Raw genomic sequence first — 26,077 nt, forward strand, 5'->3', positions numbered from 1 at the left:
CAGCCGCGTCAGGTTGTGACTCATAATCACTTTCCGTTCCATCACTATCTGGCATTACCTGCGACGACTGCCGTGGCCAGCCCACAACGGTCTGGAAACCCGATTTTACTGGCCACAAGTTGATTTTTCCAAGTTCGATAGATCGACAATAAATTTCGATCGGTTATAAACTGCCAGCCTCTCCAAATAAAAAATATTATCCATTGCAGATGGTGTTCTAAAAAAGAAAAGATACTCACTTACATTCCAATTATAGCCCAATTTTATTATAGTCTATATAGACTACATTTATAGTCCAATTTTACTCCTTGGCAAAAAGTATTCGAACACTTTTTAAAACTAGGCTGGATGACTTGAATGTTTTCTTTTTTAATGTTAGAGGGACTAGTTCACTGTGCGGTGACTGAAGTACTATTTTTTTTATTTTGTGATCCAAATTTATAGTGAAAATCTATTATATAATTTAAAGTTTATGATTAAATTTCATTGAAAGATCTAATGAAACTTAATTTTCTATTACTTAAAATCGGTTGACGCAAGCTGCGTATAGAGAAGACTAAAAGAAGAATTCTGCGAATAGAAAAATCTTCTTTCGTTACTGGCTTTTTATATGCAACAGCAAAATTTGAGCGATTTTATCAGGCTCGCATGGTTGCACGCTCCTTTAAGAGTGAACTTTCGTTGATGCTAAAAAATGCGTGGTTCTCTTTCCTCGAAGTTATGTGGATCGACCCGGATACGTTTAGTTTCGCCGCATGGTCTTACAATATATTTATAGGTCATGGTATGAAATGATGTGGACGCATATCAATGGATAACTTAAAAAGCTAGCTACTGCCCAGCCAGGTTACGGATATAGCCATGAATGCGAGTATAGATTTCACGAGAATGATGGTACTGCCATCAAATATTCAATAAAATTGATTCCGTTGAGTACATTAGCAGTACCAACGATGGCGATACTATCACGGTTAAATGAAAGATGATATTGTAAAGTGAATACAAAATGATAGAACATGTAGACAAGTTTTTTAAACAGTGAGATCGATTCAAAGAATACGTATGCATAATTCACCGATGCGCAGACTATACAGTACCAGTAGACAATATATTAAATAAACATATATGTACACATAGTGTGTTCTACTAATTTAAGGTACAGTTCCCGTAATTTGGTAAAACGGCGAAAACGCCCAACAGCCTTTTTGTCTTTAACCCGAAATTCTCTGTTCAAGTACGTTACATTAGCATTTTCTACATTATTTAATTGTGCACTTTAAAAGTTGGTTCTCCTCATTGCCATTACTGTCGCGCTCATCGTTGCCGATATTTCAGGAAGTTTCTTAGCAAGAATCGAGTATTCTGTATATCTCATTTGTATTACAGTTTTGAGATTTGAAAGCCAAAGTTTAAATGATGTTATAATTTCTTTGATTCGGTGATGTGCAAGCCCCGGAGAGTACATTACTGTACCAATATAGTGAAATAATATAAATAATCAACGTAACACTTAGAAAATGGCTTCCAATTGGAAACAATGTAAAGTTATTCTTCAATTCTCTGCAACTTATGAAGCTCTTTGCTAGGCTTGTTTTTATATAAATTAAGAAAACGTTGAATACATTGACTCACCGATCGGTGATTACTGACTGCAATCGGCAGTGGATCTCGTTTGGTAATGGTTTTGAATTGCTGCTTGTGGTTGTGGATGTTTACAAAGCCAAAATAAAGATCCTATGGATAGTATTGAAATGCATGTTATTGTTCCATTTAATGATTAAATATAATTTTGTTTCAGTCAGAAAATTAAACTAAATAATTTTGAAAAGACAAATAAACTTACAGAATTTTTCCACGATCATCAATAGCTTCTGGTTTGTCTGGTTACTCTGCTAACAACATTTGAAGTCATGTTGATCTATAAACATAAAAAATGTTCATAGTGCATAAAAATGATAATTATTTATTTTAAAAAGTTGTAATAGTGTTTGTTTATCTAATAATGTTACTTCATTAATTTGAAGAGTGCTAGTTGCTTACATAAAAAATATACATTGTTTGTTTAACAAATTATGTTTAAACAATGGCAAAACTATTAAATCAACTAAATATTTGTAAATTCGAAGGAGCTAGAAGCCCGCGATCCTACTCGTACGACTTGCGCGTAAACTATGAGTGGCGCGAGAATGGTGGCCTGTGATTGGTCGAAAATTCGAACTGCTTGTGAAACTTTAGGAGCTGGAAAACCGTTACCAGTGCAAGAGACGAATGACATTTCCCGCAGCTACTTTCGAGCAAGCAAATACAAATAGAATACCCGAGAATACCCAATAGAATTATTAGCTCCGAAATATTAATTATACGAAGCAATTAGTAAATATCTCGGTGCAAAAGAACGCAATAACGGAATTCCGCCAAAGAACAACGAAGCAAAACTTTAAACTTACCCATTTCCTACGAAAACGTCAGAATTTTGCCACAAATTGCACCACCGCACTTCTAACCACGTTATAATTGATATTTTATTACTGTTAAGTCGCAATATTTAAATTAATATTTAAAAAAGCAAATTAGCGAGTACTCGCTAATAACGCGTCTTCGACCCTTGCGTGAGAGACAGTAGACCCCTTGTGGAGACAAAATGAACCATACAGCGTCACGTGACCTTCCTTCATTCCTTTGATTTGAAATCTGGCGGCAATTTGGTACTTGATTTCTCAAAACGTAGACAATGGTAGAACTATACTGTTATGTTTAATGGAACAGCCAATTAATGTTTAATCTGTATAATTTTTATCCAATCTCATATTTTCTTGAAACCTCTATATTTTCTTGAAATTCTATACATTTTTTTATTTGTTAATAAAGAATTTATAATTAATATTATTAGTTAAGATAAACATAGCATTTTCCTTCTAATTTACAATATTCTCGGCGAGAAAGAAGTTGAAAAATTTTAGAAGCATATGAAATTGTTTTATTGCATACACGTGTAGAAGAAATAATACAAATCATTAAACTAATACATTTGTCAAAATGATTGCCAATTTATATAAACGAATATTGCCAATGATTCGCAAAAGTTTGGTTAACAAATAACAAAATATTTCCTAGCAGATGTGATGTATCCAGTGTCTGGTACAACAACAGAAAAAATTCAGTTTTCATTGCACGTGTCAATTGTCTTTTATCAATTCCACTCTACCGAATTATGCATTTAAATTTTAATAAAAAAAGTTGATATAAGTAAACATTAAGTCTAATGACTTATGCGTATATACAGTTTACATAATCGCGCAAGTGTACATCATACCATCATATGTACACAGAGTGAATTACTTGTTTTACAATAAGTATCCATTGTCAACATTTTCCAAATCTAAATACATGTGTAAGTGAACACATATATTTATCGATTACAAATATCGATTATTGATTTTTATGATAATTCTATGAAATAAGTAACGTCATTTGCGAAAATATTGCTCAGATACATTATTTTATCTATAGTTATCCTTTAATTTATTTTAGAAATGATCCCAATCAAGAATCTAGATATGTAAATTATATTAAAAATCCTGTAAACTCAGAAATTTAGAAAAAAGCCACAAAAATAATTCTATCTATAAGTATAATCAACAATGATCAAATTTATAAGTATAAATTTAATACATACATGATTATAAATATAATATGACTAGTAGAATTTGATTGCGCCTTACGCTGCCACACAAATCATAAGGAATCAAAATGACAGTCAGCCACATATATTTGAAAAATGCTTATTAATGAATATCCATTAATTTCACCTAGTATTCACAATATCTCAGTATCGTTCGTTATTATCTCTCTTTAGCAATATTGTCTTATAATGCACATCTCATCCCAACAATTTAAATTTTATAGCCAAGTGTTACTATTAAATTTTTTTTCATTCTGTTACACTCTGTGCACATATGTTCATACGAATGTTAGACCTATAATAATATTTATACATATTATTTATCAGTACGTATATATACATACGCATATACAATTTAACGAAGGAACTGCGCTATTTTGCGTATTCGTACATGTTTATTTTAATTCTTAATTTGAACAAGAAAATCGAATAAGAAAAGCGATTAAAAATGGCTATAAATTGGTTCTGATTTTCGATAGTCACCAAAATCAAAATGATGTTTATAACAACAGCTATGGGTAAAAAGGTCTCTGGTAATTTTGTATGGGTCGTTACATAACGATTACTAATCGATTCTGATGTAGATCTGTACTGTTCCTTGAAATATATCTGCTTCGCATTCACATTCCTTTATGAATTTAAAACTTCATTAGTTTCCAAAATAGAAAATTCTACAAAATCGTAATTGAAACAATTACAAATTAAATTCTATTTGATCTAACATCACTCTGATTTTTTAGAACCATTTCTATCAGAATCATTATATAACAATTCTACTCAAACCATTTCAACTTTGGAATAAAACGTGGTAGAATCAGTTTTACACGTGTTCAAAAAAAGAAGGAACATAACTACTGGGAAGCTGATATTCATATTGTAGTATAGCATAATATGGATTAATTTTGCGGTAGTAACAAGACAATAAATTTTAAATTTACATTTCTCTCTCGTATACTACAATAAGAATAATCATATTTCTTCACATGCTCTTTCATTTATATGAATGATTTGATACAATACATAACATGATTGACATGTGAAAAATTGAGAAATAATATTGCAGTACGCTGCAACGAATTCAAAAATTCGATTGAAATCCAGTGGAAGGATTTGATGATTTCGACTCAATTGTAACACATGTCACAAATTGTGATATGAAACCTTGAGAATGAGAAGGATGTAAGCTCAAATAACCGAATTGGTTCTTCTGTCGTTACATGTAACAAATATCGTAGCTATGGAGTTACAACACTTTTATTTTCAGGGTTTCTAATATAAAGCAGGTAATAAAATTACAATCTTCTTGTCATAATTTCAAATGAAAGATCAATTGAAAATGTTCATTCTATGTATTACTTAATAAATTTTAACTTGTTAGAACACTTCTAATTTTTATGTATATAAGGATTCTGTAACACCACAGTATATGATTCTACACAAAATTATTTATTATCAACAATGATCGATGTCGATTAATTTTACTATCTATACTAGACCAAAGTGCAAATGACCTGCTCATTTACAATAATCAGATTGAAGATTTCAAAAAAGTAATAGAAATTAAGGTACAAATGTTTATATCCTTATGTTTTTTAATTTAATGTCGATTAGTGGTAAAAGGCGTCAAACCCCTGAGAACCATGTTATCAAGAACACCACTTATGTATGCAGCAACATCTACCGTGTCTTCTTCCGCTTTCCTGATAAAGGGATGTTCTAATAATTTGTTGTACTTCGGCCGTTGTGTCTCTTCTTTAATTAAACTTTAAGAATAACAATATGTGATTAACTTGAATAAAAATGCAAGGAAAGTAATCTGTAAAAATCTGTGAATACGTGAAATTAAAATACTTGAAATAATTTACCATGTGTTCACAAAGTTTACAAAATCCATAGTGAAGTGGTTTCCATTTTCATTGGGCGATAACCTTGGTGGATCACCTTGAACTACTTGATAAAGCTGCTCAAATACTGAATTCCACTTAGGATAGGGGAAATAACCTGTAGCAATTTCCATTAATGTAATTCCCAATGACCATACATCGCTTCTCACGTCATAGCCCCTTGCGCGCTGAGGATCTATCCTCTCTGGCTAAAAGATGACAATAAAATGAACCTCTTCAATGTATCCACAAAATAACTTTAATACCTTCCATTTAATTTGTTACTTTACATACAGCCATGTAAGGTCTACATCCAGCGTCTCGAGTGCGTGCAATTGAATCTACTAATTGTCCTGATATACCAAAGTCGCACAGTTTTATATTACCATGTCGGTCTAATAGAATATTGCTAGGTTTTACATCTCTATGAATTATTCTCAACTCTTCTTTGAGATAATTCAATGCTTTCACTGTGGCAACAGTAATTTTTCCTAAAATACGTTCTGGTATTCTATCCTTCAATACCTCATGAATAAATTTATAAAATATATCCAATGAAGTATCCATCAGTTCCATGCAAATCCAACAGTCACCCTAAACACAATATGACAAAATATTAGGAAAGAAATAAAGTCTATTATGTAATTTGGTTTATGAAAATTTGTAATTCATGTTATCAATAGTCTATTTAAGTATAATAATAAATTATTATAGATCCAAAAACATACTTCTTTAAATAAAGCTCCATAAAATTGCACAATGCATGGACACTCGTTGGATTTCATTACAACTTCTAAATCCATTAATAGTTGTTTCTGTTCCCTTTCATCCACTGTGGAACGAATTCTCTGTAATCGAATATGTTTGTAAACATTAAAGTGGATTAGATAAAATAAATAAATTAGATTGTCTACCTTCACAGCCATAACAGTGTCACTTATCCTATGAATCATCTTATTTACAGTACCAAATCCTCCCCGTCCTATTTCCCCTAGATCTTGAAGATCTTCACTTGTAAAATCATATATCATATTCGGTGATAGCTGTAATTTTCCAGTACTTTGCATGGACTGACACATTCGTAACTTATCCCTATGATATATATATCGCAATTTATCTTATTAATACACATACAAATCAGACAATATACTCAATATTTCAAATAGAAATTACACTACTTAATAAGGTTGTATTATTTAACAATTCGATACTTTTAATTAATCGTTATTAAATAATAACGATTAATTTAATTACCTTGCTTTATCAGGGAGTTCTGCTGGAACTGCAGGACGTGGTCTTAGTGGCAGTTTTGGCAAAGATAAAGGCAAACTTGGACGAAAAGATCTAGGATTACACATAATGCTAAGAAACAATCTTATGTTTCTTTTGATGTTGTATTCAGATTTAGATATATCTTACATAGGTGGGCATGCTGCTGTAGCTCCACTACTCGAATTGGAAAGGGAAGAATTTGTTGAATTAATTAATGTCATATCACTTCCTTGTGTCTGAAAACTACATTTCAATGGTCTTCGTTTTTCTGTAAGAAAATAAGTAAAATATAATAACATTATTGTGAATGTCTAAGTTAATCTCAATAAGCAATTACTACTAGTAAATACCTGCTCCCTAAAAAAAAAAAAAAAATATTTAGTCACGGAAAAAATGAAGTTCTTAATTAGAGTTCAAGACTATATATAGATTCTATGATATAAAATTTTTGTTCATTTTTTTAATGAACTTCTTAAACATATGTGTTATACCTAACTATAATTATATTATATATCTATTCTAAACAGATTTTGTACCTTACTCATAAATTTGGCTGATAACTAACAATTTAAGTGAGTCAACAAAATATAAGAAATTAGATGAAATCTTTACAGGTCTAAATAGACCTAAGCAGAACCTAATTTCAAGAAAACAGTATTAATTATTTTACTATTATTGATGATTAAATATTGTGAAGGTTTAAATGTATTATAAAAATGAATCATTTCTACAAATATTTATCATGAAATACATAGAAGTGATTATGACATAAAGTTCACTTTCCTATGTACATATGTTTCAGCAATTAATTTCATATATCAAATTTCTTCGATATATTTTATGATGTGTAAAAATAATGGAACTACAATCCATTTAGTTGTATTGCATTTGAGTTTGATTCAGAAATCATAAATATTACTTTACCTCTTCGGTTTCGTAAAGTACTTTGGAAAAAAAAAGTTATACACAATTATTAAACATAGAAATACCTTTTGAATATTATTCCACTATAGAAACCTATTTCAATTTAATAAAAAAAAAACAAAATATTTTTGTATTAACATAATTGATATTTTCAAAATCCTCAAGAAACATACATTACGTAAACTTCCATTTGTTTTATATAATAAAGTTATTGTGAATGCATATATGATTCTTAAATTGGTATACACATGCGTGTATAGTCATCAAAATTATAATTGCATCTATAAATCAAAATTAAGATTATAAATTTTAATAAATATTTTGAACTGTTTCCATATGAAAAAATGACATTAAATGCTATCAAAATGCATACAAATACAGGTATTTATGCACACATAGATTAATTTTCCAATATGCATATATCATACCTGACATTTCATTCTGAACGTCATTGATAGGTCCAAACTCCAAACGTAGAGAATTAAATGATCTGCTGGAACCTACACATCAACAATATAGTTCTTTTAAAAATCATGACATTATTAATGAAAATCACAATATTATCGGATAATACAAATATACATAATGACATTGTATTATTTCTTATCAATAGAGAAAGTAATATGTAGGTTATGTAGCAAAACATACTATTATATTCACTATCAGTTCATCTAGTCTTATAACTTACTTTGATTTGTTGGGATTGAGAAATTCCCACGATTATCAGTCATTTTCAGGACTCTTAGTACCTAACTAATAAGTAAAGAATCACTTATTAAAGGCACTCCTCTCTTAGGAGACCTTTCTGCAAGATATTAACAATGTAGCATATGTGTTCTGCTGCAAGCGCACCATTTGTGCAGTTTTAATTTTTTATGAATAATGCACAGAAGAAATCTAATCTGCTATTATCTCGAAATACTTGTATTTAATAGTTACTTAACTTTCTACCATAAAAATGAAAGTGCACGTCACCATAAACCTGTCGTGATCAGTTACACATATAGTTGATGGCTGCAGTGGTGTATGTATACGTCAATCTATTCTGTATATGTTGTGTGCAATATATGTACACGCATACACATATAAAAAGGAAGACTTTACGGCAAGTTTAGATTATTACGTACATAAATTGTATTTTCATAACATACAATTACATACATAATTATATATATGTACAGAAAAAATGATAGATCTGCTACCAAGTGCAATCCTTGTAAAAGGTTGTACATACGTACTTTCTTCTGCATACTTAACTTATTGCTGTTAAATAATATGCATGCATATGTATATGTATGTAAAATGCTAAAGATGAAATTAAATGTATAGATTTTAGATTATCCATAATGTGTTGAATAAATGTATTTTTTAATTCGTCAAAGTAATTTTTATACCAGAAATACTGATCGAGATGCACGGAAAAACTTAGGTAAGCCAACATACATATGTATGCATATTACGTGTGACATACATGTATGTCATTAGGAATTAGTATGCAATCAATTGGAATTTTCTGATTGATAAATTAATCACATTTTAGCAATCCAACATTTCATTAAGTACAATACGCAAGAAAAATATGAATTAAGAAGTCCGTGCATACAACATTGATCACGTGACGACGTGACAAACAAAATCGCCATTGTTGTTCTCACTTGCTTTGTTGTTGAAGTGCATGTGTCGCAGTGCGAAAATGACACTAGCAAGAGCACTAAATTCAATATTATTACAAGATGTTAAAAGGTAATTTTACAAATTTCACATAATATATGTGAAATCTGTGTAAATTGCAAACTTATATTAGTCTATCACGTCTTGTCTTCCACATTTATTTTAACCTGGTTATTTATGATCTTCTTTACATAACCTACAAGTTCAATATTTTGTTATGTTATTACGGTCGGTAATTTGTTGACTACAAATTTTATAACTTGAATACTTCTCGTCAAAGTTGTAGTTTATATAACAATAAAATAGTGAATAAAACAGAAATCAATCTACATATTAATAGTGTTAACAATCATTTTGACTACAAAGGATTACTTAATAATATATTGTTATTTCCAGATATATACCAACAAATATTATTCAAAATTATAGTCAATATCCATCACATTATGTAAAACCAATTTATAAAAAAGAAGAACAGGAGCAATTAAATGAAACTGAAGAAGCAAAACAAATGGCTCATTTGCCTATTAGAGCAGCACTTACTTCTGAGACATCATCTGAATTTCATGATGAACGTATTAAGTATGCTATTTAATTTTCAATAAAAGTAAAGTTCCAATATTTAAATATTTATTATTTATGGTTGTTAGGAAATTTATAAATTATATTATGCGTGATGGTAAGAAAGCAGTAGCTAGAGCAATACTAGAAAAAGCATTTGAACATATTAAAATGATGCAATTAGAGCTATACAATAATTCTACCCCTGAACAAAAGGCAAATATTTTATTGGATCCAAGAGAAGTTTTTTATCGAGCTGTAGAACATTGTACACCAATGTTGCAACTATATACAATAAGGAAAGGTGGAATTGCTTATCAGGTATGAACATATATTTGTTTTCGTTTTATGAATTAAACTTATTTAGTTAATAATGTAAATCTATAGGTTCCAATACCAATGAATGATAACAGGGCTAGATTTTTGTCAATGAATTGGATAATTAAAACAGCAGGCCAAAAAGATAGTACACAAACATTTTCTTATATGTTAGCAAAGGAAATGATTGATGCTTCCAATAATAAGGTACTTCTACAAAATAAATTTAATATTCTATCAAATAAGTAATTTTAATAAAAAAAAGTAGCTTACAAATGCAAGAACGAAACCCAAGATAAATGGTGCACAGATTTATGTTTCGCTGTATCTCATTACACTTGTCCAGATTAAATCGTTCAATTATCTTTTGTATTGCACTGAGAGATTTTGTCTAAGATATTTCTGGAAGCTCGCAATAATTTACTGTAATTTATAAAATTTTGCATTTTAGGGTCGAGTTATTAAAAGGAAACAAGATTTACATAGGCAGTGTGAAGCGAATCGTGCTTACGCGCATTTTAGATGGACATAAAAAAAAACTACAATCATATAAATTCGACATTCATATAACACTGTAGGCATTTATTTCAACAGAATAAAACTATTATTATAAATTTATATCCAAAGAATCAATATTACATACCAAATATATTTATAAAATGTTCTTTTTGAACTTTTCGTCCACTATTTGCTAGTTTTAACTTTTCTTTACAATTTTTAATGTACAATACTCTATAAATCTGGGAACAAGGATTTAAAGGAATTTCTGAAAGAGGTAAAATACTATCAATATCAGTTGTTAGATCTACTCTTTTACCCCAATAATTAGTATATGCAAATATTACACTTTCATCATTATTTCTTAAATATACATGTCCAATCATATTGTTGCACATTAGAGTAACCACATGGATTGAAATTGTGATTAGACCACCTAAATGTATAATAAAAAATATTAATATGAATAAGATTAAAGACATCTTAATACAAAATTGCTATGCCTTTTGTGGAATTTCTAATACATTCTTTTCATACGCAATAAATTGCACTTGCAGTTAAATCTACTTTCAAAAGTTTAATTTATCTGATACTGATGTGTCAATTTTTATTACATAATTAAATACTATCTCAGATTTGTTCAACTTCACACATATTTTCTCTTCTATTGAATCTTTTGTCATTTAGTCAATGTAATTAAAATTCCACATTAGGGTTACATTCAATAATTCACGAACTTACAACCACTTATGTATGATAAACAAAGATCTGTTGATATCATATTCAGTAACCATGCACCTGTAGATGCCAAGATAGATACTCCAAAAAAAATACTTTGATTACGTTTTGCTAAGTTTAAAACAGAAACATATTTAATGCCTGGATAAGTATAGATTACTTTATAATCAGGATATTTCACTGACTTTATAATTTGTTTAGAATCATCAATGTCTTGTTTAGATAAGCTTTTACTGGAACATCTGTTTATATTCGTATTACTGAATAAACGATTCATTAACTGTCCATGAGATCGAATTTTCAACAGACGCATAGAAACGCAATGTATCATTTTGTACAAACACTGTATTATATTTTATATATTAATCCAAACTTAAATTACATATTTAGTTTACATTTAGTTTTTAAGTGTTATTGAGCATTCGCGTTGAATGCTGACATTCAGACAATGTTCAGCAATAAAACGTGGAATAATCGCAGGACTAAATAATAACAGCAGTGATGTTATGGTTATATTATGGATCTGCTTGGAAATTGGAATGTACTACGAGTGATGGAGGGGAGACCTCACAAATGGGATTGGATGATGCCAATGGAATCTATTAGCATCATCCTATCCCGTTTGTGAGGTCTTCGCTCTACCACTTTACAGCACATTTTTTTGCTATAAATTTAAATGAATTAATTTCTCTTATGAATTTATAAAAATTAATTTTTCCCAAGATTCACGAATGCCACGCTATGCTTTCAGACATGTATCGAACGCGGATGGGTAACCCTTCCACTCTTACCTTCCTGAAAGAAAGTCGTTTTAGTAGAGATTACTGTTACAATATGTATATAAATACATATGTAGTATATGCATAGTATATGCCTACCGTCTACCTGTTACAATTCAACCCCTTGCCTGTCATGTAAATATGTACTATTTACAACACCACCTACAACAATATTGCAGAAGCTGAAGCTACATAGTAAAAATATGGCGTCTATTGTCAGTGATTGTCAGCTGCAGTCAGCTGTTCGCTAACTACATACATGTCATCCACGAATAAAAATATATAACATACAATTTGTGTGTGGATACTAATATAGTATAAATCTCGAAACAATACAAAGATAATATAAGGATTACGAATGACGGCTGTTCTAAAATATTTTCCAAGTGACTTTGCATTCGAAGTTATTGTTTTATAAGTGTAGATAAAAAACTGAACAATGGAAACGATACGAAAGGATTTGCTTGTGCCAGCAAAATATATGAAAGTAACGGACGAAAGAATTTGTTTGACAGTTCACAAAAATTGGTTAACCAGTTTACACACCATAGGCCCAATTTCATTTAATTATCATGACAGATTAACTGAAGATGAAATCGCAGCACAACCTGCAGTTGAAGAATTGGGTTCCAACTGGATTAGGGTGTACGTGAAAGTATGTTGATTTCATTTAAATACGAAAAAAATTGATGTTATATTTAGCCTGCAGATTTTTTGCATTTATGAGAAAAATGAATGAATAAAATACGAAACTATGAATACATTAGAAATATTTAGGAATATTTTTTTATTACTGCTTTTTTATTAATATTGTTCAAACTAACAACTCATTTTTATTTAATTTCTATTTTTTGCAATTGATGTAGCAGATTTTTATTCTTCATAAAGGCCTAAAATCTAGTAATAATATGTTGCTACATATTTTATATTTTCCTTTTATTTTGAATGACAACATTTTTTAATACTGCAAAATAATAAATATATATATATATATATATGATTATTAGGTTTATGAAAAAGAGCATAAATATGCAATTCCACTTCTAAGAGGAAGGCACTCAACAAGTAGAAATACTCAGTCAGATTTAACATTTTCACAATTGTTGCATTATGTAGTGGAAACAAATTATAGAAACTTATGGAAAGAATGTTATAAGAAATATTACAGTATGTATTTTTAAATAATTATATTAATTACTCATTAATAATATATTGAATTATGTGATAATAAAGTATGTACTTAGATCCATGGAACTGTGTGGAACACAAGGATCAGTGTAATATAACTGCTAATGTGAGCGATACGTCCATCATGCAAGAAGTATTACAAAGAATGTATGGCTGTAGTTTAGTACAAATTCAAAATGGATTAGTTTTATCTGTATTACCTGGTGTGACAACCGAAGCACATTGTAATCTTCTTCCAACATTATTTGCTATTGAAACTGCTACTGCTTTTATAATATTACACGAGCAAACTGCAGAATATTCTCTTCGTGAGTAAGTGAGACCACATGCTTCAATTAATTATCAATAATGCAATTATGTTAAAAGTTTTTAATGTTAATTAGGTGCGTGATGTATAGTCCTGCTGCTTTAAGTACAAGTCATGGAAAATCATTGTTCCTAATATATCAACTTTTACAATTGTATAGAGACTTACATGATCGTGGCCTAGTGTTAGGTGAAGTTACCCTTAGTGATATATTACTTATGGATAATTTCACTATTCAGGTTAGTATTGAAATATTTATTATTGAACATTGTTCACTTGTTGGTCTTCTTTGAAATTGTAACAGCTTCCTTAGACTTTATTCACAGGTGTTACCAAAATTAAGCGACAATATATATATAAAACCTGAAAATCAAATTCATAAAGTTTCTACCAATCATGAAATGAAATGGAAAAATTTTAGCGGGTACAAAAGAAATGCTGATATAATATTATCAAGTACCATGTTACAAGGAAATCCAAAATTTGGAACAAACGAAAGCATTGAAAAGTTGTGCGAAATGTGGGTCTATAATTCCATTAGTAATTATGATTATTTGACTGCATTAAATAATATAGCTGGTAGAAGATACGGTGATCCAAGTTGCCATCATGTTATGCCTTGGGTCACAGATTTCACATCAAGATGCGGTGGTAATTGGAGAGATTTAACCAAATCAAAATTTCGATTAAATAAAGGTGACAGACAGTTGGATTTAACATTTGATTCACAATCTGTGGAAGTATGTATTTTCATTACGTATTTTTCAACTTAATTTTTAATGTATAATTTAATTGTTAATAATATTATGTCAATACCTTCAGGTTGGTCATCATGTTTCAGACGTATTATCAGAAATAACATATTACGTCTATCTTTCACGTCGTTATAACAAATCTGTTTTGTGTAAAAATGTACGACCACAATGGGTTCCAGGAGAATACCCTGCATCTATACAAAGATTACATGATTGGAGTCCGGATGAATGTATACCACAATTTTTTTCTGATCCTAGTGTTTTTAAGGTAAGGTATAAAATTAAATTAAATTAAATTAATCTGTACGAAATATACGTATCTTTTTCATATCTTTTACTTGCAGTCCATTCATGAAGATTTACCAGATTTAGAAATCCCTGCATGGGCAACGTCACCAGAAGATTTTGTAGAAAAACATAGAGAAGCTTTAGAAAGTTTTTACGTATCTGAAAGATTACATCATTGGATAGATTTAACTTTTGGTTACAAGTATGTATAGATTGTTTCTTATAAGTATATTATTTGATATAGATGAAATTACTATTATTCGGTTTTCTAATTGGCAGATTATCCGGTTCGGCTGCAGTCAAATCGAAAAACGTTTGCTTACAACTTGTTGACAATCATACTGGTTTGACGAATTCTGGAGTTGTTCAACTTTTTACACAACCACATCCGCAAAAAATCATCCCATCGCCTTATTGGTGTAAAATTCCACCTCGATTACGTTCATCTTTTGTGATTAACAAACACAGTACGTTTATAAAATTCTTAATAATTTAAATATTTTCATTTTCATTGTTTACTAATTATACAATATTTATTAGAAAATGATCAGTGTGGGAATAGAGGTAGCGATGATGAAGGTCATAGTTCTGGATTTGAAGAGGAAGAATTACCAATTTCGATATTAAATACATCTAAATCATCACCTTTGGTTTTAAGTCGATTATTAAGTCGTTCTCGCGGTTCTTTACTCTCTGCTGAAGATACTATCAAACAAGATAAATCCATGAATCAAGCAATAGTTCTCCCCAAAGACTACAATCCAGTTGCAGCTATTACTCAAGTGGAAACTATGCACACATTTATGAATAAAGTGAGCTCTCAAGTTTATAAACCAGAAATTGAACTGCATGAATCATGCATTAATTATAAACAAATAGTGGCTAGCGGACGTATTAAAGAACAACAAATACTTGGTTGTTTAATTGTGGAAATATTTTTGTCCAACAAATTCCGAGCAACATGGAATGTGGAGAAAGTGTCATTTTCAAAAAGACTTAATGTGTGTCTCAATATTTTAAAAACGTCAGCTGATAGTTTACCTAAGTGTGTACGAAATGCAGTGGCTTTATTACTGCAAGTTGATATTATACCAAAAAGTTACAATGCTGATAGCATAGATGTAAGTACTAGTTTAAATTACTACATTATCATTTAATAACAACAATAATGGCACATATCATCTTTATTCAAAGATTTATACTCATAACGTTTAGAAATAATTTATTTAAAACTGAATGCTTATTCATCGAACATTATTAATAATTGGTAAATAAAAATATATATTTTAAGAATGTTACATATTCTTAAATATGCATTGTGTTGTAACTACTACATACATATTTTCGTCGATGAAAGACAATTTATCACAATTATTTCTATACTGTGCGAAAAAAAAATAATGTCTTATTAGAACCACGAAAATAAGTAGAATTTATTAAATGGAAATTTTTAGGTAATGGATACACCTTTTCGTTATCCAACTATTACTAATATGGGTTTACCGCCACCATCAGCTCACCAATTTTTGCAACCACTACTTTTCGGAAGTTTATTACCGTTTTCCAAATACTATAAATATTTATTCAATATTGTAGAAATGTTACAAGAATATAACAGTTTGGTACGTGAGTTAAATTTTGTAATGAAATCCGAGGATGATATAGATTATACCCTTAAAACAAGGACGAGATTTCTTTGCAAAATCAGTGAATGTAAAGTTAAAGCAATTGCACGGGAATTAGAACACTTATTGTCTCATATTGGAATTGCTAGGGAAGCTTTAGAACTGATAATGCCTCACATACAGCAAGTAATGGAAGAATCATACAGTGCTGTTTTAGCCGCTTGGTATTTGTTTGACCCTATTGCAAGGTATGTACGTGTTATCATACATAATTATTGTATTAAGTTTTCAATAGTTTCTATTTATTTTCTTTCATGAACGTAACCTTCCAGAGCATTAGGTCCCAAAGATACTGCAGAGACATTCCTTACATCTATCATGAAATTATATGAAAATGGATCTTTCATGGATAATTCGTTATATGCTGACGTACTACCCTCCGGATTAGTTGCAAAATTTAGAACTACACGTTTATATCATAGAAATTTTTTGTTAAAACTTATAGTAAGAATGGGTCTACGACGCTATTTGGAAAATTTTATTACGCCTCTTGTAGAAGCAGTTGGAGGGTACAGAGATTATATGCAGGGCTCTTCAACGTATACTCACAAGACTGGCAATCTTAAGTAAAGAAATTAGATATTATATTAAAATATAGATATTTTGTAAGATAACAAAATCTCCTAACTAAAATTACTATTCTGCGATCTTTTTTACAGAAGCTGTGATTTAAATGAAATTTGTAATGACGGAGAAGGAATCTTATCACCTTTAGACGAAGATTCTTCTGCAGGTTCAGAGCATATTTCTTTATCACCTGGACCAGTAACAACTGATTATATTCACAATGTGAATATAGTTGACAATGATGTTCAAGGTGATTCAAATCAAATATGTTTTTCTGTATTATCTATGTGTAGGGCTTCCATCTATAAGGTCTCCACTGTATCTATTGCATACAGTTTTACATATAGCAATTTTATGTTTCAGAAGTATTTACCATGGATGCAGAAGACAGTTCTTGGGTTCCCATAAACTCTAGTACAACATATGATATTGATTTACATATAGATCTAAACTTGAATCTCAATGATGATTTAAATGAAGACGGAAGTAAAATTTCACCTCTCAGATCAATTAAATCACCAACAATTCCTATACCAAAACCACTCAACTCTCGGAATAAATTAGCGATAGAATTTAATAATATTGGATGTAATGTAGGAAGTAAAACTTCTAATGAAGAATATGTATACAATGACTCTTATGGTGGATTTGCCGAGTCTGTTAATAATTTAGATGAAATTTACAATGTAGAGGAACAAAATCCTGTCATATTACAAATAGATGATATCAAGTCTGATGCTTCAACACATAAAGATATTCAGATAGATAACATTTATCAGAAATCTACATCGAATGAATGCACAACTTCAGAAATGAGTGCAGGATCTATCATTTGGTTGTCTCATCGACTTGGTCCTGTTCTAACTGCTAGATATTTATCACGTAATTTATTGAGAATGCTTGCATTATGTTACACAGGAGAAGAAAATTTAACGGTAATCGATGATAGTGCATTATCTCTGCAAGGTATTACTTGGAACAAAAAGGTTTTAGTTGGCGATCGAAATGCTGTGAAAGTTTTGGAGTGCCTTACAGCCATTGCAGGTGAAGCTTTCTATACATACAACAATGTTTTGTATTTAGAAAATATCTTGGAAACAATAATGACAATACAATTCACCATATTTCTAGGACTGTACGGGGAACAAATTATAGTACTACAATATTTTGCACATATGGTTGAATTAATAGCCCTTTGTAAAAGGAAACTAACGCAAAATTTGGAAGGAGGTCTTATTTCATGCTTAACTCTTCTAAATCATATTACATCATATCTTAATGATGCAACCTTAATGGATTGCCTTCATGTAAGATTACTTTTATAACTACTACTACTACTACCATGAAAATATTTACGTTTAATGCGAAATTTTTTATTTATAGGAACCAATAGTTAAAGCAATACTGTATCCTACAGTTCGTGTATTATCATCTACAAAATTTACTTTCCCTAATGGTGTGGTGGCACGCTCTGTACTAGCAGAAAAATGTCTTGAGATTATATTTATGTTTAGCTTACGATTGGGAAGTGTTGTTATAAAGAATCATCTGGCTGTTCCAATTCAGCGATTTTTCTTGGCGTTTGAAAAATCATTTAATCCAAATGTTATAGGAAATTCGAAAAGTGAGATTAATCAAAAAACGGTAAACGAACAGTTTTCCAGGTAATTCCATAACATCTGTATTTAATTATGTTTAATAATATTTTATAATAAGTATAAACATAAATAATGCTATATTTATCAGGGCAAAATGCGTAAATGATGAAAATAAAGATACGCGCGGATTTCAATCAAACTTCAACTCAGATGTTGCTGATTCTTATTCTCCGCCGGTTATTGAAACCATGGACATATCAGATTATCAGAAAAATAAAGTATATACAAATTTATATAGAAGTTAATTTATTAATTATTTGATGGTATTAATAGTAACTTATAATAAACTTGTAATAAATTTTAGGCACTTGAAGAACTAAAAGCAGTATTTACAATAGAATTTGCTCATAAAGCATATATGCTCTTTTATAAGTGTATCGATAGTGAAGTAATGGAACAAATACTTAAGAACTATGGACATATACATCACTTATGTCAAAAATATGAACAAGACATCAAAATAAGTACATCAAATATTGGTATGTTAGACTTATTTATTTACTAAATTGATGAAGAAAAATTCACCACAAAAAGTCTTTTTTTCAAGCTTTTCTTTCTTTCAAAAAGATCTTTCTTTTCATAGACGATACCAAATTGAGCACCTCGTGTAATACTGATTACAACGTGACAGAAACTGCAGGAGGAGTGCATAAAGAAATTTCAAATTTTGGAAATATATCGGTAGTGGGAAATAGATTCGCGATAGAGAAGAACAACGTTGGGGATTTGACAACAACCGAAAATACGGGTAATCGAGATGCTATTTCCTCGTATACTGGCAGGCAATTACGAGGAAATTGGTTAGCATACTGGGAACATGAAATCGGAAGATCCGATAAAGATGTAACATTTAATATCAAGCAAATAAAGCTTCAAACATTCAGTGGGCATACTAATAGTATTAGATGTTTATCTGTATTAGACAATGAGAACAGTTTTATAAGTGGTGGAAGGGATAAAACTGTAAAACTGTGGAGTTTAAGAAGTCAGGTAACGTATTTACACACTTTACATTTACATATAATATATTGTAAGTAAATGATTAACTTACGATCGGAGAGATGATTATTGTGATAAAATGATAATGGTTTTTCTAAGAATATATTATATTTCTAGGGTGATGGAAACACAGTTTCATCCTGCCAATACACTTATACAGGGCACAAAAAATCAATTCTTGCTCTTACTTTCTTAGAATCGTTAAGATACGCGGTCACTTGCGATGGCACAATACATTGTTGGGACCCTTTTATGGGATCTCTTCTTGGATGTCCAGAAAACTCTCGACCAGTTCCTGTAAATACTCTAATAGCTAGTCCCTCCCCGTTTACAACGTTGCTCGTAGGAACTACTGATATTACACTCAGAGTCATAGATTGCAGAACTTTTCAATATGTCAACGAAATGAAAGTACGTATTACTGACAATTGGAATCACTGAAAATGACCATGTTATAGGTATATATGTGGATATACTTGTACTGCATACAAGTATACACTTGCTAAGATGGGACTGATTTTTTTTCAGGTATCCGTGAATCCAACTGGTTTAATTAGATGCATAGCAGTAGCACCTAGCGGTTACTGGGTAGCCTTGGGTCAAGCATCAGGATTTTTAACAGTTTTAGATACTCGAACTGGTCTTATTATTGCATCTTGGAAGGGTCATGAATGCGAAGTAAGTTAGTTACGCGGAACACCACTAAATCGCCTACCGTCCTCGCCAATTTTGATGAAACTTCCTAGTTCACCGAAAGCTCAAACGGAGCTTTCAGTGATTGCGCCTCTTCAACTTAAACGTCTTAATCTTCTGGTATCGTTAACTGTTACACGTTATTGAATTTACATGTACAGAACAATTTCATCAAAATCATGTAGGAGCGACTTGGGAGGGTTATTTGCTAGAGTAAACGTTAATTTTTCAAATGCTTATATAATTCATATTTCTCTAGATACTACAGCTAGAGACAATAAATGAAACCACTATAGTTAGTTCTTCGCTAGATGAGACGATTGCGGTATGGAGTGCACTGGACGGAAAACTGAAATTTCATATGAAGTAAGTATTTGTAATTTATACAAGGACGGTATGTAGTACTTTATATCCATATAATAATGATAATAATGAAATAGTTGAAGAAAACAGTGATCATAATCCAGGCCTGCAATAGAATACGTAAACATATAATGCACATATGCATATCATCATAAACAGGAATATTATCTTAAATATATTTTCATAAACATGAAATCCATTTTTCCTCATTCGTTTAAAAAATTGTATATTTTGCAGAGGAACAACCGAACCAGTTCATTGTATGTCCACTTATGAGCAAGAACTTGTTATAGGAACAACTGCGAATCGTGTAGGTGTTTTTACATCTATCGAAACAACAGCTGCATTTTCGTCATCAAAATTAAAATCAGATACCTTTAAAGGGCTTCTTACTACAATGGCGATTCTTCCCCTTAATCGATTATTATTATTAGGTGCAGATAATGGCGGTATTACATTAATTTGTTGAACTTCGCACATTATTTAAACAAATTATTTAGTAAACCCATTCAGTAAGTAAAGCCAAGTAAAAATTGTTAATTTTTATTTACAAATCAAATCGCATTCGTCAATTACTTTTTATATATCCATGTTATATATAATATGCTCACGATATTAAAAGAAACTCACCTTATATATAAGCAATATCAGTTCTTGTTCCGAGCACTTTTAAAGCAAGATCAGAAGACATTTTGTGAACACCAATATCCGCTAATATCTCTTTTTCTATAATTTCGTTATTGCTGTTTAGAGCCTCTAGCAGTAACATCGCTGAGCCCAATAGAATATTTAATAAAATACACGCTTCTTTGATCCTGGAATGTAAGTTAAATAATTAGACATAGTATGCAATAATAGCTGATGAAAGAATATAGTTTAAATTGACTATGTTACAACGTGTAGAACTAGCAAATTTTGATATTTGATTTTTTATTGTAAGTAGTTAGTGACTAGCAATCTATTACATGTAAGTACTATATGTAATGATGGCCATAAGTATTACTCATGCAATCCGAGCTCGAAATGTATAAACATATACCGAGCCTTAACAAAAATAAGTCAATTCGAGTATCTGTGATGTATGAACATCTGCAAACAAAATTGTAATCTAGTGGTGTTCAAATCTAACCCAGGCCAAGTTTAGTTTCTACACATAAACGCCGGGTCAAACAAGTTCACGTTCCATAAACTGTATGTTATATTAGACTGCATGTTTTATAGATTATATAAGATGCTAAGCAATATTTAAGCAGAGGATGTTAATACTTGAAAATATGCATATAACAGATTACATGTAATCCTCTAAAATTGCCTTGTAAAATGCATCCTTAGGTATAAACTGTAAATGATGCATTTTTGTTGACAGAAAAATCACAATGTCATCAATAGGATTAGATACAATTACTAAGAACTTAGTTTTTACATATGTGATAATTATGACTCTCTTAATAAATACAAACTTTTTAAAACAAGATCATGCTCTTATTACATCTAACTTCCTTAATAATGTCATTCAATATAATTATATTTATACATATATGAACGAAACAAGTATTAATTGGAATGCCTTGCAGAATTGAATTATAATTATATATATATGTACTAATTGCTACTCACAATGGGAAGTAGGACTCTGGCTTATTTATATATAAGCCAAATAATGGGAACAAGCTCCGAAAAATATCATATTCCAGTTGTTCAGCTCCTCCTGTGTTGAAATGATTTACCAAAACAACTTCTTCTAGAAGGAACTGCAAAAAATTACAATATCTTTTGGTTTAAATATCAAATGTAATATTCATGCTGAAGTAATGTTCTCACTTGATCAAACTGTAAGGCCAAGTTTTTGCAAGCCTGGTTAAATAATGGCAATGCAAGTGTATTGTACAACTGATTAAGCTGTGTGGCTAATTTTTGGAACATTGAATATCCACTTGAAGTAACTGACAAAGAAACAACTTCTTTGGTAGACTGCATGGCAAACCACCTGTGAAGAATGTAAAGCTCGCGTTATATTACTGTCTACAAATTTTAGATTTGGTCTACTGTAAAAAAAAGTAGATTTTTAAATGGTTGCTTTGTGTAATATTCGGGCAATATATATATATATATATTTATTCAAATACATACTTGTCTGTCCTATAAGGTCTGCTTTTTGCTTTAACATCTAAAGCTACAGCATCGCTAATTTCATTTATTAATTCCTTTTCTAATCTTCTTAAAAGAGCAATAGCTTCATCGAACACAGAACCTTCTACATCACCTACAGTATTATCAATATTACTTCCTTCTAATGTTGCAGATTCAACTGCTTCAAATTGTTTCTTAAAAAAATATAGTTGCAAAAAATGCTGCAAATAAATAAATTATTAATATGTAAATTAAAAGGATTTGATTGTTGATTAAGTACTGACCACTGTAACACCCCATTCTTCTAGGACAGTCGCAACATAGTGTAAAGTATTAAGAATACAAGGCATGAGAGATGTTAAAGGATCTTCGTTAGTTTCATGTAATAACTGAAGTAGTCGTATTCTCCAATCATCAATTAATTCAAGTTGTAGCTCCAAAAATTGTAACCTGAGAAAATACAATATTTCATATAGTAATATTCGTAGCAATATTAATTAAAGCAGCCTAAACACATAGCTTCTTTATTCTGATTCATTTTCGAATAAAATAAATTTATTGTGTAAATTTTCTTTTCATTACTTACCTGTGTCCTGGTTGAGGTAAGTGTTTGTATCTATCAGAGATTGTTGTAAGAAGAGTGAGGAAAGCATCTGCACATTCAGTTACTTTCATATCATCGGTATCAGAATTTGATAGTTTATCCCAAGCAGTACTTGAACTTAAAATTGCATCCATTTTCTCAGTAGCGTCTAATATTTTGGTATACCAATGTTGATAACAGTTACATGGTACATTATAAACATTAAAGAATATTTTATGTTCTTACATTTTTTCTCCATATTAATCCACTTCACAAAAACATGAGCTTGGGTAAGAACAAAAACTGTGGCTGGTTGCGTCGGCGGATATAATAATGTCTCCCTCAATTCTCTTTCAAAACCTAAAGCTTCATCCACCAAATGTGCAAATAAAACATCATCGTATTGCACTATTTTTAATTCAGAATGAAGTTTCTCAACAGCTAGTTGAACCAAGGTCTGCATAAATTCTACCTATTACAATGAGATAATTTGCATGTGCATGTTATATGACATTAAAATACCAAAATAATAAAGTACTATTATTTCTATAATACCTTCATATCTACATGACTAAAACCTATCGAATTTGCTACTGGTTGAACATGTTTTTGAACCCATTGAATATGATTTTTAATCCATGTTAAGATTTGAGTAAAAAACCATTCTGGTTTGTCTTGACGGTTTGTTAATTTAGCACCTGTGAAATGATATATAAATCTTTGTCTGAGAGGCCGTGCAAGCAATGAAATTGGTAAACTGACTGGTGCAAAATCAGTTAACAACACTGAAGTCACAACTGGCTTAACAGATTCTTCTCTATGATAGTATATTAAGGATTTGATACATGTTTCTTTTAAGAATATAAGGGCTTTTATAAAAACAAAAATATTATATTTAATGGAAGGATACGGTAATTGTAAATGCAACAAATATTCTGTAAGTATTTTGAATTTTGTTAAAGTCTCTGCCATGGGTGTGTTGGGCAAATTTGAATTATTGCTACAAAATGGCCACTTCAATGCCTTTAATATATCATTGTATTCCCTGAAAATTCCATATGTAAGTATCATACAATTACACTTTATTAAATAGGACTATTGGTAAGTCTGTCCAAATTTCAAAACATGTTGAAAAATGAACAGAACTTTTTAATAGGTTCAATACATCCCAGTAATGTGTGTACTACAACAAAAATTCAATATACTAAAATAATATATTATATGCATATTATATAATATATATAAGGATACTATTTGTAATTAATGCTTACATTTGATCGTTATATTTGAATGACTAAATCATTTGTTAGGAATTGTGTGTACATGTATAATACATAAATTTAAAAAAGTATATAAAATAAGAAAATATACTTAGATAGCTTATCCTTTATGAGGTTGTGCCAAAAGTGAAGTGTTTCTCTTACATAATTCACAAGATGATGACAGGATGATAGTTGCAATTGACAATTAATATCTGTAAGATTTGTGTACAATGAAATAGTTGATTCATCATCACCAGCAGCTAATGATGTTTGAACTTTATCACTAAAAACAAAAATTGTTGCAGTTATATTGAATTATGAAATGTCTTCCAATAACTAAATTAAATGAAAGTTTACCTGATGCTTTCGACATGTTTTATGAAACTCAAATATGCTAAAGACTTATCCAAAGTACTTATTGTATTAATAATTATTTGCATATCTATACTTTTATCAGTTTGATGCATCGCATTTTTTATGTGATTTCTGAATTCCACAGAAGATTTTTCTAATTGTTCAAAGACAATACCTATTGTTTCAACAGTTTCTACGACTACTTTCACTTTCGAGGGAGCTTCAGACGATGCCATTGATAACTAAAAATGTAAATTCTAAAATTTAAACATTATTCAATACAGAATTTTTAAAAGTAGATAAAACCTTATGAATTTTTACCGATTTTTCGATTTCATTTTTCTGTATATTAAGATTTTGATGAAACTCGTATATTTTCTCGAATCCTTTCAAATCAGAACCCAATTCTGTATTGAATTTTTGAATTATCTTCTTTTTCGCCTCTATCATAGTGCTATATTATAAATATGTGACGTATCAAATAAATATGACAGAATGACTTTCAGGTTACGTTACTTTCTGTCAATTATTGAATGGCAATTACAGTTATTCTGCATGAAACAATACATTTTCAAACAAAAGAAAGTTTAACATATTTGAATAGCATGAATGTACAAATATTATCAAATAATTTGCTACAGAAAATTCTATGCAAAGATAAATGCACAGCTGTACTGCGCGAACTGGCGAACTGACAACGTGACAACATGACGTGATAACGCTATGTATGTATGTATGTATGTATGTATGCACGTATGTATGCATTTTAATTTTATATCTATATTTATTTTCATCAGAACATTATTTTACAAATGTTTACAAATATAGATATACAATTTTGACTCTTGCTAGATATTTGCAACAAATAATTATCATTATCGGTTGTTAGATCGTTTATCATTAGATCGTTAGATCATTT

At 30.2% G+C, this 26,077-nt stretch overlaps 5 protein-coding genes across 8 annotated transcripts; 2 read left to right on the top strand and 3 right to left on the bottom strand.

Annotated features, from left to right (window-relative positions):
• Positions 1–2,954: 2,954 nt before the first annotated feature.
• On the bottom strand, positions 2,955–9,037 carry LOC117222177 (MAP kinase kinase 4). Of its 2 annotated transcripts, none has more exons than XM_033473739.2 (9): positions 8,450–9,037; positions 8,190–8,261; positions 6,985–7,105; positions 6,820–6,894; positions 6,480–6,657; positions 6,294–6,413; positions 5,860–6,159; positions 5,548–5,774; positions 2,955–5,445 (listed from the first exon to the last, which is right to left on the bottom strand). In XM_033473739.2, the coding sequence occupies exons 1-9, from the start codon at positions 8,490–8,492 to the stop codon at positions 5,280–5,282; spliced, it is 1,302 nt and encodes a 433-aa protein (XP_033329630.2). In that variant the 5' UTR covers positions 8,493–9,037; the 3' UTR covers positions 2,955–5,279. The 2 variants fall into 2 exon arrangements, with proteins under 2 accessions (XP_033329630.2, XP_033329628.2); XM_033473737.2 differs by having other exon boundaries at positions 6,820–6,909; positions 8,450–8,977.
• Positions 9,038–9,344: 307 nt separating this feature from the next.
• Positions 9,345–10,929, top strand: mRpS7 (mitochondrial ribosomal protein S7). Its single transcript, XM_033473740.2, has 5 exons — positions 9,345–9,504; positions 9,829–10,014; positions 10,083–10,314; positions 10,381–10,518; positions 10,763–10,929. Exons 1-5 carry the CDS (start codon positions 9,437–9,439, stop codon positions 10,841–10,843), a joined length of 705 nt encoding a protein of 234 aa, XP_033329631.2. The 5' UTR covers positions 9,345–9,436; the 3' UTR covers positions 10,844–10,929.
• LOC117222179 (transmembrane protein 186) lies at positions 10,862–11,921 on the bottom strand. Its single transcript, XM_033473741.2, has 2 exons — positions 11,551–11,921; positions 10,862–11,245 (listed from the first exon to the last, which is right to left on the bottom strand). Exons 1-2 carry the CDS (start codon positions 11,876–11,878, stop codon positions 10,947–10,949), a joined length of 627 nt encoding a protein of 208 aa, XP_033329632.2. The 5' UTR covers positions 11,879–11,921; the 3' UTR covers positions 10,862–10,946.
• A 419-nt stretch (positions 11,922–12,340) lies between these two features.
• Wdr81 (WD repeat domain 81) lies at positions 12,341–22,301 on the top strand. 2 transcript variants are annotated; one of them, XM_033473734.2, is made up of 22 exons: positions 12,341–12,981; positions 13,334–13,493; positions 13,571–13,826; positions 13,898–14,060; positions 14,148–14,561; positions 14,644–14,844; positions 14,921–15,066; positions 15,144–15,331; positions 15,405–15,985; positions 16,319–16,737; positions 16,822–17,115; positions 17,209–17,366; positions 17,480–18,160; positions 18,248–18,423; positions 18,500–18,780; positions 18,863–18,992; positions 19,079–19,253; positions 19,358–19,764; positions 19,891–20,184; positions 20,302–20,451; positions 20,726–20,832; positions 21,067–22,301. In XM_033473734.2, exons 1-22 carry the CDS (start codon positions 12,766–12,768, stop codon positions 21,296–21,298), a joined length of 5,829 nt encoding a protein of 1,942 aa, XP_033329625.2. In that variant the 5' UTR covers positions 12,341–12,765; the 3' UTR covers positions 21,299–22,301. The 2 variants fall into 2 exon arrangements, with proteins under 2 accessions (XP_033329625.2, XP_033329626.2); XM_033473735.2 differs by lacking the exons at positions 12,341–12,981; positions 13,334–13,493 and having other exon boundaries at positions 13,692–13,822.
• Rint1 (RAD50 interactor 1) lies at positions 20,687–25,880 on the bottom strand. Of its 2 annotated transcripts, none has more exons than XM_076520455.1 (13): positions 25,480–25,880; positions 25,162–25,400; positions 24,914–25,087; positions 24,453–24,587; positions 24,098–24,359; positions 23,789–24,014; positions 23,546–23,711; positions 23,244–23,409; positions 22,960–23,180; positions 22,651–22,816; positions 22,447–22,580; positions 21,460–21,644; positions 20,687–20,815 (listed from the first exon to the last, which is right to left on the bottom strand). In XM_076520455.1, the coding sequence occupies exons 1-12, from the start codon at positions 25,606–25,608 to the stop codon at positions 21,461–21,463; spliced, it is 2,202 nt and encodes a 733-aa protein (XP_076376570.1). In that variant the 5' UTR covers positions 25,609–25,880; the 3' UTR covers positions 20,687–20,815; position 21,460. The 2 variants fall into 2 exon arrangements, with proteins under 2 accessions (XP_076376570.1, XP_076376569.1); XM_076520454.1 differs by having other exon boundaries at positions 20,687–20,935.
• Between the last annotated feature and the right edge of the window lie 197 nt (positions 25,881–26,077).

This window comes from Megalopta genalis, chromosome 3, assembly GCF_051020955.1.
Source record: "Megalopta genalis isolate 19385.01 chromosome 3, iyMegGena1_principal, whole genome shotgun sequence".
NCBI lineage: Eukaryota > Metazoa > Arthropoda > Insecta > Hymenoptera > Halictidae > Megalopta > Megalopta genalis.

Excerpts from the sequence above, each read along its gene's own strand:
- LOC117222177 (XM_033473737.2), bottom strand. The coding sequence starts at position 8,492 with ATGACTGATAATCGTGGGAATTTCTCAATCCCAACAAATCAAA. Across the intron at positions 8,262-8,449 it reads CTCAATCCCAACAAATCAAA|GTTCCAGCAGATCATTTAAT; the intron begins GTAAGTTATAAG and ends GTTGATGTGTAG. Across the intron at positions 5,446-5,547 it reads GTAAACTTTGTGAACACATG|TTTAATTAAAGAAGAGACAC; the intron begins GTAAATTATTTC and ends TTATTCTTAAAG.
- mRpS7 (XM_033473740.2), top strand. The coding sequence starts at position 9,437 with ATGTGTCGCAGTGCGAAAATGACACTAGCAAGAGCACTAAATTCAATA. Across the intron at positions 10,315-10,380 it reads AAGGTGGAATTGCTTATCAG|GTTCCAATACCAATGAATGA; the intron begins GTATGAACATAT and ends GTAAATCTATAG. Across the intron at positions 10,519-10,762 it reads TTGATGCTTCCAATAATAAG|GGTCGAGTTATTAAAAGGAA; the intron begins GTACTTCTACAA and ends TTTGCATTTTAG.
- LOC117222179 (XM_033473741.2), bottom strand. The coding sequence starts at position 11,878 with ATGATACATTGCGTTTCTATGCGTCTGTTGAAAATTCGATCTCATGGA. Across the intron at positions 11,246-11,550 it reads TTTATCATACATAAGTGGTT|GTGGTCTAATCACAATTTCA; the intron begins GTAAGTTCGTGA and ends TTATACATTTAG.
- Wdr81 (XM_033473734.2), top strand. The coding sequence starts at position 12,766 with ATGGAAACGATACGAAAGGATTTGCTTGTGCCAGCAAAATATATGAAA. Across the intron at positions 14,562-14,643 it reads TTGATTCACAATCTGTGGAA|GTTGGTCATCATGTTTCAGA; the intron begins GTATGTATTTTC and ends CAATACCTTCAG. Across the intron at positions 15,067-15,143 it reads GATTTAACTTTTGGTTACAA|ATTATCCGGTTCGGCTGCAG; the intron begins GTATGTATAGAT and ends TCTAATTGGCAG.
- Rint1 (XM_076520455.1), bottom strand. The coding sequence starts at position 25,608 with ATGATAGAGGCGAAAAAGAAGATAATTCAAAAATTCAATACAGAATTG. Across the intron at positions 24,360-24,452 it reads TTGTTGCATTTACAATTACC|AGAAGAATCTGTTAAGCCAG; the intron begins GTATCCTTCCAT and ends ATACTATCATAG. Across the intron at positions 24,015-24,097 it reads TTAGTCATGTAGATATGAAG|GTAGAATTTATGCAGACCTT; the intron begins GTATTATAGAAA and ends TCATTGTAATAG.